Source organism: Ictalurus punctatus, chromosome 18, assembly GCF_001660625.3.
Source record: "Ictalurus punctatus breed USDA103 chromosome 18, Coco_2.0, whole genome shotgun sequence".
NCBI classification, from domain to species: domain Eukaryota; kingdom Metazoa; phylum Chordata; class Actinopteri; order Siluriformes; family Ictaluridae; genus Ictalurus; species Ictalurus punctatus.
In genome coordinates this window covers 3,115,290-3,128,657 of record NC_030433.2, presented here as the reverse complement: position 1 = coordinate 3,128,657, position 13,368 = coordinate 3,115,290, and the positions used below count along the sequence as shown (strand labels likewise).

Here is a 13,368-nt window from a genome sequence, read left to right as displayed (position 1 = left end):
TGTAAAGCGCTTTGTAGAACCACTAAGGTTAAAAGGTGCTATATACAGTTGGGGAAATAAGCATTGAACGTGTCAGCATTTTATTCCAGTAAATATAGTTCCAATGAGGTTATTCACATGAAACTTTCACCACACTTTGGTATTAACTCGAGAAATCCGCAAACATAAAGAATTCACAACGTTACAGTCCATAAATGATGTGTAATAAAGATGATGTGTAATAAAGAGGAATGACACGTGGGAAAAAAAGCATCGAATACGCTAACTGAAGTGTTTTTGATACTTAGTGGAGGTGCCTTTGTTTGCAATGACCGCTTCAAGACGCTTCCTATATGAAGAAATGAATGGACCGCAGTGTTCAGGTGTGATTTTGGCGCGTTCTTCTAAACATATCGTCTTTAAATCTTGTTCAATTGGATTCAAGTCAGCTGATTGACTGGGCTAATAACACCTTGAGATATATATATATATATATATATATATATATATATATATATATATATATATATATATATATATATATATATATATATATATTTATTTATTTTTTTTTCTCTGAAACCAATCGAGAGTTTCCTTTGCCGTATGCTTTGGATCGTTGTCCTGCTGGAAGCTCCACCCACGTCTCGTCTTCATCATCATGTGTTCGGTACTTATTTCCCCTATGGTGTTTACGGTGTTTTTGCTGCAATTTAAAAAAGAAATGTGCAAAAGTGGAATGGTATTCAGTTGAGTATTAGTGTGTATGCATGCGTGTCTGATGGCTTCGGGGAAGAAACCGTTTCACGGTCTGTCCGTAAGGGCCGGAATGCTTCGGTACCTTTTGCCAGACGGCAGGAGGGTGAAGAGTTCGTGTGTGACGCAATCCACAATGCTGTTGATTTTGCGGATGCGGCGTGCGGTGTAAATGTCTGTAACGGAGGGAAGAGAGACCCCCGATGATTTTCTCCGCTGTCATCACTATCCACTGCAGGGTCTTGCGATCATAGACCGTGTTGTAGTTGTCTGATTGTTCCTATCTGAGACATTTATATTGCATTTTTTTAAATTTTTTTATTTTTTTAAAGAGTCTCTAGTGTCATTTTAAGTCGTTTTCCCGGTATTTGGGTCGTATCACATCACATCAACCCGTCGTTGATTACAACCCTGGAGGTGCGAGGCAAATGTCCTTTTTATCGAATAATCATCGAGTTATTAGTTAATGTGAGCTCCACTGCGTACGTTGTTAATACTTGAATGCGGTTAAAGGTTTATCAGTAGGACATTAACATTAATCTCTAGGACATAACAATAACACTAATAATTATCATCAGGCCTCTATTTTGGACAGAAAATCCTTCACAGATTTATTATACACGTACTGTGTGTCTGTTGACAACAACCTGTTGTGTGGTTTTCAAATTTAGACCGCATTTCATTTTCTATATGGACTGTGTTCATTTACTGGATTGTTGGGCTTTGCTACAATTCATTTTTTATTTTTTACAGTTCAGCCTATGTTTTCACAAGTACATAACTTTCATACTTTTCAAGTGTGGATGATGGATGGACTAATCTAATGTATGTTGTTATTTAAACGTGTCTTTGGTGGTTCAAGTTAAAAGGTAATAACGTTAATAAGGCCCCTGGGGAAAATGCATCCTGACTACAGAAAACCTTTGGAGAATTTACTTAATGTGTGTTAACAGAATATTTAACCGGGGAGCATAGGACCCTGGGACCATAGGAATGACCCCGACACAACTACTACATTAGCTTTCACAGCGCTATTTGGCTTTAGTATCTCGGCAAGTTCATTAAACGCTAGCGAATCTTAGACTAATAATTACATGATGCAATTAAAACAAAGCACCAGCAAGTTTTCTAACATTTAAGTTGACTGTTATGTTTTTAATATTGTCCAGGTTTGTAAAGCGAGCTAACATATTAGGCTAACTCGTATTGTGTAACTGAAATCAGTAGTTTAATGGTCAATAGCAAAATAGCTAGCATTAGGCTAGTATACAGTGTAGTGTACGCTAGCATTGGGCTAGTATACGGTGTAGTGTATCCTAGCATTAGGCTAGTATACAGTGTAGTGTATGCTAGCATTAGGCTAGTATACAGTGTAGTGTATGCTAGCATTAGGCTAGTATACAGTGTAGTGTATGCTAGCATTAGGCTAGTATACAGTGTAGTGTATGCTAGCATTGGGCTAGTATACAGTGTAGTGTATCCTAGCATTAGGCTAGTATACGGTGTAGTGTATGCTAGCATTAGGCTAGTATACGGTGTAGCGTATCCTAGCATTAGGCTAGTATACAGTGTAGTGTATGCTAGCATTAGGCTAGTATACAGTGTAGTGTATGCTAACATTAGGCTAGTATACAGTGTAGTGTATCCTAGCATTAGGCTAGTATACGGTGTAGTGTATGCTAGCATTAGGCTAGTATGCGGTGTAGCGTATGCTAGCATTAGGCTAGTATACAGTGTAGTGTATCCTAGCATTAGGCTAGTATACGGTGTAGTGTATGCTAGCATTAGGCTAGTATGCGGTGTAGCGTATCCTAGCATTAGGCTAGTATACAGTGTAGTGTATCCTAGCATTAGGCTAGTATACAGTTTAGTGTATGCTAGCATTAGGCTAGTATACAGTATAGTATACTATACGGTATAGTGTATGCTAGCATTAGGCTAGTATACAGTTTAGTGTATGCTAGCATTAGGCTAGTATACAGTATAGTATACTATACGGTATAGTGTATGCTAGCATTAGGCTAGTATACGGTTTAGTGTATGCTAGCAGTAGGCTAGTATACAGTATAGTGTATGCTAGCATTAGGCTAGTATACAGTTTAGTGTAAACTAGTAGACAAATTTTGCTAGCAAGTGAACCCCACTCACATGTGTAAGAGAGTGGGAATTGGCAGTGACTAAAATGAGTGCGCATTTCTATTTTCTCCCAGGCGCAGATAGCTTCATTCACCCCTTTTTATTTCCACCCAAGTGCAAATAGCTTCTGTGTGTTCTTAAATCCCACAAGAGTGACTGTACGATGTAGGTAACTGCTGTTTTTATCCCATAAAGAAACCCAGACAGTGTTCATGTGTATTTACTATTCTCTTCCTCCCTGTGTATAGGTCCTGGACGAAATATAACAAGAAAGAGGCTAAATTCATGACTCCGTTGACTGTTAGCGAGCTCACATTCGGACCTGAATTTCTCTTAGTCAGATTAGATATCGAGCCGGCCCGAGTAATCGATTAGAAAATCAGCGATCATGACTCGCAGGCTCTCTTTTATCTTGCTGCGCTTGTGTCGATGCGATGGCTGGTGTGTGTATGATGGATCTTGCGTGTCTCTTTGCAGAGCAGCCCGAGCATTTGGAGAGTACCTTCACGCTCACCCCGAGAGCCGAAACGGATCAGGTCAGCCGCTCATTAGAACTCTCCTCTCCCTCTCCTTTCTTGATAAGCCTTTCTGTGTGCACCTCAAGCTAGAGGTGTGCGTGGGACTTTTTTAAATCGCACTCTTACCTGATCCCGAAGGAATTTGAACAAATCCCGTCCGCTCCTGCAGTTACTATTTTTGTGTATTTTCTAACGAACTTAGCTGGTTCTGTTTTCCAAAAGTTAGTTCAACCACAGTGACCCTGGCCAGGATAAAGCAGTTACCGAAGATGAATGAATGGTAAACGCGTCACACAGCAATACACAAGTACTCGATTTGCTTCCTCGAATTCTTTTGTTGGTTCCGGTGGTATCCCTGTCCTGATGCACACCTCTATCTCAAGCCTCATACACATATACTACTGGACATGGCCTCATTTGTCCTTTTTTTCTGGTTCTCTCTGTCTCTGTCATTCTGTATCTCTTTCTGTCAATTAAGATCACTTATTGTCTGACACCCTCATTGGCCACGACTCCGACTCGCCGGATAGTGTTTGTGCCCAGAACCACAACCACCAGCACAGCTTCTCTCTTCAGGACTCGAACAGCAGCGCCGAGCCCAATCTGATCGACCCAACGCTGTGCCTGCTGCAGACTTCAGCCGACCCCTCGACCTCCTCTGAGAGCCGCCTGTCGCTAGAGCGCAGCTTCTCGGTCGAGGAGGAGCAGCAGAAGTGCGTGGAGTGCTCGCTGCAGCCATCACGCGTCTACACCATAAGCTGTGAGAGCGCCATGCTGGCCGGCAGCCGTACCAGCAAGGAGAGCTTGGAGCTGGACGTGCTGAGGGAGGGACGGGACGCCCCGTCTGCCTCCCAAACCCTCGCCCACGCCTCCACCTCCTCCTCACCCATCCAGCATCACCACCACCACCATGTCAACCAGCAGCATAACGCCGCTGGGCCGAATTTGCAGCAGCCTGCAGGCGGAGCGTCAGGAAGTGCAGGAGCAGGTTCATCGCAGCACCAACACCACCACCATCACCACCATCACCACCACCTCTCGCAGCCCCTGCAGAGTTCCGTCAGCGCCCACAACATCCGCGGCTGGGGCGAGGGCAAAGAGTGCGGCCTGGCGTGCGACCTGTGCGCCGGAGAGCCGTCACGCAGCCACGGCTCGCTAGAGCTGGAGAGCAGCGGTCGAGACCCAGGCAAGCAGCGCCGCCCACTAGAGCGCATGAGCAGTGTGGACCGGGTGACTTTTATAGACAGAGGTGAGGCGGGAAAAGAAAACGGAGAGAGAGAGAGAAAGACAGGAGATCAGAAGGGGCGCTTGTTGGATGTTCCGTGGTCTGTATTTTCTTTGTGTCTCTCTCTCTGTGTCTGTGAGCCTCTCTCGCCCTCTGTACAGTGGACTTGTGTGTGTGTGTGTGTGTGTGTGTGTGTGTGTGTGTGTGTGTATGTCTTTTTGTGTGCTGAGCAACACATGAAGGGCTGAATTATGCTTCTGAGGATGTATCCTAGCGCCAACGTCCTTTAAAAATTGACTAGAATCTTCATTAGGTCAAAGATAGTAGTGTACAAATGCATCCAAATATTAATGAGCGTATAATATTATACAGCACTGTTCAGAACGCATAAGCCACAAGAGAAAATCACGACGATGGAACAATGTAACAATCTGATCATAAGCTTTAATGGATTATAGTTCATGGGTTTGAATCCTGACAAGAGCCGTCATTGGCCAGAAGTCCAAGAAAGCGAACCTGGCCGTGGTCCCAAGGTGGGAGGGATGGCATGCTCTCTCTCCTGTCAATCACAGAGACACTAGCCAATCGTTGGCGTCTGTGAGCTCCTGCATGTGGAAGGCAGCGGATAGCACGTGATCGCGTTTACCCTCCCGGACTGATAACTGTCAGTATTGTTCCCAGTCCATGCAGGATTTTTGCGATCGTTGCGGCCGAAAATGCTCGGTTTTGCTGCGGCTTTTTTTCTTCGTTCTTTCTTTCCAAAATTTGCGACGCAATTTGTGGAGGGTTTATTTATTTATTTATTTATTTTTGCTTTGTTAGCAGGAAACTGCTATCGCACGAAACCGTTTGGCACGTTCTTTCGCGGTGTCGTCCGTTGCCAAATGAGATCTTTTTTTTTTTTTTTTTAGCCGTACGCGTATTCGACGCGCGTGAATCCGAGAGAGCGCTCGGACCGAATCTGCGTCGCGATGACGTCACGGTGCGTCTCGGACAAAATCTGCGGTCGTCTTTGGAAAAATGGCGAGCTCCTCGGAGGATTGCAGATTTCCTCAGATTCATCGCGGAAGGCAAAAACCGATTTGTAAAAATTGAATCGAAATTCAAATCTGTTTCGAATTTAGAATTTGAATGGGATTCGTTTCCTATATCGGTGTGTGCGCCAAAATGTATTTCAAAAATAGGAAGCCGTTCCCTCGTTTTCCAGTTTCTCATTTCGAAGCGAGAAAAAAAACAAAAACGTTTACGCGACATACACGTTTGTACGTTGTTGGTTTTTTTTTTTTTGAGACTAATTGGGATCTACAAAAATACATCACCTCCAACTCCTCTTCATGCAGTCATAATACAAACTTGCCTCCTCTTTAAGCTTCCATAAATTATATGATTACCCATAAGCCTTGTCTACACATTTCTATGAAGGGAAAAAAAATATGCATCTTTTGCAGAAGTATACATCAGCCAGAAATTACATACAGGGTGTCCCAAAAAGTCTCCATACACGGGGGACTATGTGCGCCAGCACCACGTCGGTTGCGCAGATCTTCCCCGGCGGATCTTCGTGGACGCCCGCTTCAAGTTTGCCGACTGTCGTGTCTGATGTGCTCGCCGCGTTTCCTGTTTAAAAATTTTGGAAGACATTTTGCTCAAGTGTTCATTGTCCCCTATGTATGGGGACTTTTGGGACACCCTGTAATACATATAAAGTGTTTAGGAAACCCACTATCACAGCTAACTTTACTTTCTCTCCAACAGAAGACAGCCAGTGGTACCCCAAAGAGAACATGTTCAGCTTCCAGACTGCTACCACGACCATGCAGGCGTGAGCAACCCACTGACATCACACACACACACACACACACAATATTAAGTTGCAATTTGCAGTGACCTCGGGGACAGATGGTCCTACAGGTTCTCCAGCCAGACGACACGCACACAATTTCTTCTTTTTTTTTTCTTTTTTTTTTTTTTCCTCCTGACATTCACACACTCGCACTGTCTCGGTGATTCAGCGAGTTGACGAGTACACAGTGAGCAAAGCGCAAACAAAAACACCTCCACACGGCACACATTTATCACAGAAACGCACGTCATCAGCGTTATCAGAGTTGTGACCTTTTTTCTCTTTCTCTCCTCTCTGCGTTTTCTGGGCGAACTTCTCCGCTGTTCTGCAGGATCTCGTGAGTAACTTCATTTTGGCCTGTTAAACGCAGGCTCTTCTCAGTAACTCCTGTATCATGTGTAACCTTTATAACCTCCTCACCGTTACAGCTGGCCGATCGACGTTTCCAAAGCAACTCTTCTGGCAGAGTGTGAAGCAGCTAGTTTAGATCAGAATCAGACAACCGTTCAACGTCGGATGTTCAAAATCCCGTTCTTAATCGGAAAAGAAATTCTAAGAAAACTTCTACGTGTATATATAACGCAGATGTGTTGAATTCTTTTGTCATGTACAGACAAAACGCGTACGGATGTACAGTTCTGTACTAAAGTCTTCGGCCCCCTGTTTATTATTATATTTTATTTATTTATTTATTTTTGCAAACTTTTGTTGTGGATTTTAATTTTATGACTTCGACATTATCAAATCAGTACAGAAACATTTCAGATTTCCAGATAGTAGTTTTCCAGGACAAGATCGAACGTCACGGGAAAAGTTTGTATTAGTATTTGTAAAGAAAGCAGCACAGGCCCGTCACGATAACTACTTTTTATCGGCTGTCGTATTGTCTCAGAAGTAATTGCGGTAAACGATATTATTGTCGTTTTTAATTTTTTAATGATAATCGCACCCTTTCAAAGAGAAATAATCTTTTTAATTCTTAAGACTATTCAGGCATTGTGATACGACGTTGTGAATTCCTTCCGCTTCAGTTATTCGCCGTGCGTGCTTCGTGCGTCGTTACGGAGGGAGCGCGTTCACGAAGTGACTCGCCGTTCTACCTGCCGCCTTATCTAAGTCCGCTCGTGCGTCCGCGTCATTCCGTGCAGAAGCGAGTTGCAATGCATAGACGCCCAACGGAGCCGCCGTCATCGCGAGCGGACGTCCCATCGGCCCGCGTTACATCGAGCGGGTTCTCTAAGCTGATGCGTGCTCTCGCGCGTCCCTGACGAATAATTATCCGGAGGATACGTGTTGAAATGTCATTCCCACAACATAAAGTCAAGTTCAAAAATTCATGGCCTTGACTTGGATATCTTGTGGCCAAAACATAATAATTCATGGCCTTGAAATATTACATGAACTGCCTCTGTATATCATCTCGTGGCCTCAATTAATTACGTTGGGACCACGTTTTATAAAAAAAAAAAACGAATAATAACCTGCATGTCACCTTAGCGGCTCTGCAGAATAAAGTATCATTGCGTTACTTTATTCGCGCTGGTCCTCGTTTACCCATTTTTTTCCACTTTGGATTGTTTCTATCTCTTCTAGAGATTTCTATCTCTATCTCTCGGTCGTTTTAGTGATTGCCCGAGTTCTGGTGTGATTAGATATTTCGTTAATACTTATTACATCTTGGTAATTGATAATAATTACATAGAATCCTAATTAAAAGTTCATTCATTAGGATGTAATGTCTCAGTGAGTCGTACACAGACGACGTCTGGGGATTGAAATGTTTATTTATTTTATATCCCCCCCCCCCCCCCCCCCCCCCCCAAGCTGTGAAAACTTTCCTTCATTGTTCTGATGAATCTACGGAAGCCCTGAGAGGCCATGCGTTATTATTTATTTATTTATTTATTTATTTATTTGTCTTTCTTGTCTTCTCGTGATCATGGCTTATTTTTCTCACGATGTCGACATAAGGAAAAGTCGTTTTTTTTTCCTGTGAGGTCGGCTTAATTTTCTCGTGAACTAGACATAACAAAAAGCCGTTTTCTCACGACATCATTTTATCACGAGAACATCTCGCGCCTTGTGGATGACTGGTGTTCCGTGCACGCTGGCACCATCACCATCGCAATCATAAATGTAATAATTACCCGCTGTAGAAATGGACTTGAGAGAGAGAGAGGGGTGTCTCAGAGGAGAAGCAGGGTCGCTAGAGTGTCTCCGACGGCCTCCTTCTCAAGTGTCCGACACTAATGTGGAAGGCGTCACTCACCGACGGACATGGAGCTGTTTCAGCGTGAGCGAGTCCCCGATCAAAGTGAAAACGAATCGGTTCACCCACGATGCACTGAGATTTTGCTGCCTCCAGAACAATTAAAAAATCCTTAATGTTATGTTGTACATCGAAAATTGAAGCCCAGATCACGAGAAACGATTATTTTGTTATGTCGAGACCGCAAGGAAATGATGTTGTGATCGTGAAAAAATTCGAAAAGGAAAAATAATAACGCACGGTCTCTTAGGGCTTCCATGCGAATCACACATCGTGTATTACAACGGCGATTCTGAAAAAGTTGGGACCGTATGGGAAATGACACTCATTTTGAAAATTCACTTCACCCTGTACTGTATTGGAAGCACATGATTAACACGTTATTCGATGTTTTACTTTTTAAAATTGAATTCATTTTTGAAAATACATCCACGTTTCAAATCTGATGACTACGACAAACTCCAAAAAAGTCGGGACAGCCGACCGTTTACCGCCGCGTAACGCCACCTTCTCTTTTTGTAACACTTATTAAGCGTTTGGACGCTGAGTGAAGACGCCGGTTGGTTAACTTTAGCGAGCGGAATTTTCCCTCGGATTCCTCGAATCTTTTAATTATATCGTGCACTGTACGAGGTGAAATGCCCAAAATCCTACCGATTTGTCTTTGGGGAATGCTGTTCTCAAAGTGTTGGATCGTTCGCTGACGCATCTGTCGGCAGATCGGCGAGCCCCGACCCGTCCTCGCTCTTGAAGGACTGGGCCTTTTTTTGGAGACTCCTTATATACTACGACTAGACGATCGCCTCACCTGTTTCACATCACCTTCTTATTTCAACTCATCACATCGATATTAGTCTTAAATTGCCCCTGTCCCAACTTTTTTGGAACGTGTTGCGTGCGTCGGTTTCAAAATAAATGTTTACCTTAAAAAAAAAAAAAAACAACCGTGCAGTTGATTAATACCTCGTCGTTATACGTTTTCCGTTTAACTACAAGTCAAAGTACGTTTACAGATCACTCCTCTTTGTTTTTATTAGCATTTTCCATACTGTCCCAACTTTTTCGGGATCAGGGTTGTGTATATAAAATATGGAGAGAGAGAGAGAGAGGGAAAAAAACGAGCTCGGAGTAAACCTCCGACTGTTGTACGCAGTCCAATCACTGCGATGATGTTTTTAATCGTTTATTTATTTATTTATTTATTTATTTATTTATAAAACCCCCGCACAGGTGTCGGTGAAGTTGATTGGACAGGAAATGATTGTGGTTAATAATAAACCAGTTCTTAGAGAGTGAGTGATCGAGCGTGGCCAGCGGTATTGAATATGCCGTGTGTCTCTTTCAGACCCGTGCGCTATATGAATAAATATCCTCAGAGCCAGGTCCTGAAGATGAGAGAAATGTAATTGAAACGGGCCCGAATGAGTTCCTTAAATGCTCCGGAGACAGCCGGGGGCGATTTCGCAATCGTTCGTTCGGGAGATCGAATGAGAAGAAAAGAAACGGTGGAAGTGAGAAGAGAAGGGGAGGGGGAACGAGGGAGGACGGGTGGAAAAATTGTTGTATAATCCGAGTGAATGCGGAAGGTGTGTGTTTTGGGTTTGGCGGAGGGGGGGGGGGGGGGGGGGGGGGTGTATACTGTACGTACGCACGATGCCCGGCTACTTCAGGAGAAGGACGACGTGACCTGGACAAAGCTTCTGAATTGAGGAGAGGAATTGAGTAGCAAGCAGGGACTCACACACTCCATCTGAAAGCCTCCACACACACACACACAAAGAAACGGAAGAATAGAAAGAAGAATGGGAGACAGGGGAAGAACATCTCTTGTTGAGGATGAAAAAAAAAAACAACCAAATCAGTCATCTTTCTCCCCTTCTGTCTTTCTTTTGTCCCCTTATTAAGCTAGGTGATAACATTCAATCACGTCCTCGACGCGCACGGGTAGGACACGGGTGCAAAGGGAAGAAAAGAGAGCGTGCGGTCACCTTCTCATTCTCTCCGCTCATTGCGTGTCATTCTTTCATTCCGTCACTCTACGACTGCCCTGCCAATTATTCCCAAGTCACCACGTTGTAATTATGTGTCTGTGATAGCGTCGAACTCCGGCAGTGTTTCCTCGCCCTCTCCTCCACTTGTTGTGATTGTTTGCATATGGTTATAATAGTAATGCGAGTCGTGTGATACCCGTGTAGGCGGAAACTGGGGCAGAATGATAATTGCGAGCAGCGGGTGAAGCAGGAAACGACGCCGAATAAAGTCAGTCATTCGTGTCTGAATGTGCTCAGAGCGAAGGAGAATGCATTGAGTAGGTCAGCATGTGTCAGGCTGTTGACCCCAGTGACAGGACGTTGATTGACCAAGAGGAAGGCTCGTGAGGAACCTGAAGGGGGGAAAAAAAAGGGTGTAATTTAACGTCTCTGTTAAAGGAACACTCCAGAATTTGCAATCCGTGTAGGCAGGAACTGACACTGCATGTTCACAGTGTTTACACAGAGTGTAATGTACAACCACTCCACTTAGAGATCCAGATTTCCCGACATCACTGAGCTGTGATGCACAGTAGTAGAGGCTATGGGAGTCGGAGAACGCGGAGATTCGAGGTGTAAGAGCCAGAGGAGATGGTTTTTTGGGGGGGGGGTTTTAGGGGTTGGTTAGGTGTTGACGGAAGAGCTGGGTCTTTAGCTGTTTTTTTGAAGACGGTGAGAGATTCTGCGGAAGTTGGAAGTTCATTCCACCACCGAGGGGCAGTTAGTGTGACGGTTCTGGAAAGGGACCTTGAGCCACGTTGAGTAGGCGCTACTAAGCGTCGGTCGTTAACCGATCGCAGATTACGTGAGGGAACGTAAGCCTTCAGGAGAGTTGAGGTATGGGGGCGCTGTTCCAGACAAGGTCTTGTACGTGAGCGTCGAGGCCTGGAATTTGATCCGGACAGCTACAGGAAGAGCCATTGGAGGAGATGGAGCGGGGTGTGACGTGGGTTCTCTCGGGCTGGTTGAAGACGAGGCTGCTGCGTTCTGAATCCTATCAAATATCGGATCGTAATTTGATCGTCAAAGGCCAGTATACAGGGCAAGAGTTATTACTTTCATTCATCTAGCATTGTTTGTAGACATTTTTTCTCTCCTAGTCAGAATTTGCTCCTTGTGAGTTTTACGTTGATGTTTTCTCATGTTTGCTCGCATTGTATAACGCTTCTCTTGATATTTTCTGTAGCACCGTACGCAGTCTGCTTTGCTATGATCGCTGTCATTTCATCATTTGCGATTAGGTTCACAGCGTACGCTAGGCTTACATCATCGCGTATTGGATGTTGGCATCTGAGCGTTTTTTTTTTTTTATGACTATAAGTACGATATTGGACTGATACCGGATACCAGTATTGGCATTGATGCATCCCTATTCATTTCAGCTATAGAGAGTTGTTTCTTAGTAGTTTACCAACACATGTCTGGAAAAGGTTGACATTCCTGATTTTGTTTTGCTTTGTCAAGCAGGATAAATTGTTAGCCTCGGGCATTAGCCCGAGTCTAGCAAGTGTTGTATAACAGTTTTAACCGACTAAATAGAGCCGCGTTTGTCTTTTCATGTCAAAACTCATTCGAATACATTATGACTCTGTTGAACGGGGCACGGCGGTTTAGTTGGGGGTCGGGGGTTTGAATCCCGCCTCCGTCTTGTGTGCGCGGGGTTTGTGTGTTCTCCCCGTGCTTTTGGGGTTTTCCTCCGGGTACCCTGGTTTCCTCTCCCAGTCCATAGACATGCGATGTAGGCTGATTGGCATTTCCAAATGTGTACGATAAGTGGTATGGAAATTGGATGGATGGATGATCATATCGGTAACATGATCTCACATTCTTCCTTCTCAACAAATGGTTTTCTTCATCTCTGAGATTCAAGTAAACAGGCTTGCAGTTCTAGTAGTCAAATTCTATAGAGCTTAGTAAGGTTTATTTGTCTCCATTGTGTCTGTCTGTGTGGGGGAAATGACCGAAATGGCTAATTAGAGGCAGAATGTACAATACGAGCAGCATGTGCTCTTTAATATGTCAGACTATCCTCTCAGGTTCTCATTCCTGTTCATCCGTTCACTCTTTTCATTCGGTAATCCTGATTCTTTCCCTTTTCCCTTCTTCTCTTTCCTTCAAATGAACGTGTATGTGCAGAAATTTCCGGAAGCACCTTCGAATGGTGGGCAGCAGAAGAATGAAAGCTCAGAGTGAGTCACTGTGTGTGCATGTGTATGAGTGTCTTATTGAGTGCATGATTGACTTCATTTGTGCATTGTTCTATTTGTTTGTTTGTTTGTTTGTTTGTTGTTGTTTTTTTTGAGGGGGGGGGTTGGGGGTATTCCGGGTGGTCCTGTTCTCCTTGTTGATAATGAACTGGAACTATTTCTTGGTCATACACGGTGTGTTGGGAGTTTGTTTGAGCAGGATAGGAAAAAAAAAAGCAGGAAAATCACAGCGTTAGTCTAGGCAATGATGGAGAGAAGGTGAGAAGTGTGTGTGTGTGTGTGTGTGTGTGTGTGTGTGTGTGTGTGTGTGTACTGTACGTGGAGCCGTGAAGCATGTGGTTAGTGGTCCAGACGTCTCTACGTCATGTGTGACGCATATTAAGCAGGCACAGTGTGAGAGGAGTG

At 44.0% G+C, this 13,368-nt stretch overlaps 1 protein-coding gene across 6 annotated transcripts in view; it reads left to right on the top strand.

Annotated features, from left to right (window-relative positions):
- nsmfa (NMDA receptor synaptonuclear signaling and neuronal migration factor a) overlaps nucleotides 1–13,368 on the top strand; it is a 39,930-nt gene that overhangs the window by 11,118 nt on the left and 15,444 nt on the right. Inside the window, exons 2-5 of one of the 6 annotated variants that reach the window (XM_053687940.1) lie at nucleotides 3,354–3,407; nucleotides 3,868–4,638; nucleotides 6,370–6,436; nucleotides 12,893–12,945. In XM_053687940.1, the coding sequence (XP_053543915.1) occupies nucleotides 3,354–3,407; nucleotides 3,868–4,638; nucleotides 6,370–6,436; nucleotides 12,893–12,945 (945 nt within the window). Of the gene's footprint in view, nucleotides 1–557; nucleotides 3,408–3,867; nucleotides 4,639–6,369; nucleotides 6,437–12,892; nucleotides 12,946–13,368 lie in introns of those variants that run through there. The other 5 variants (XM_053687939.1, XM_017493397.3, XM_017493391.3 and 2 more) reach the window with 5 other exon arrangements.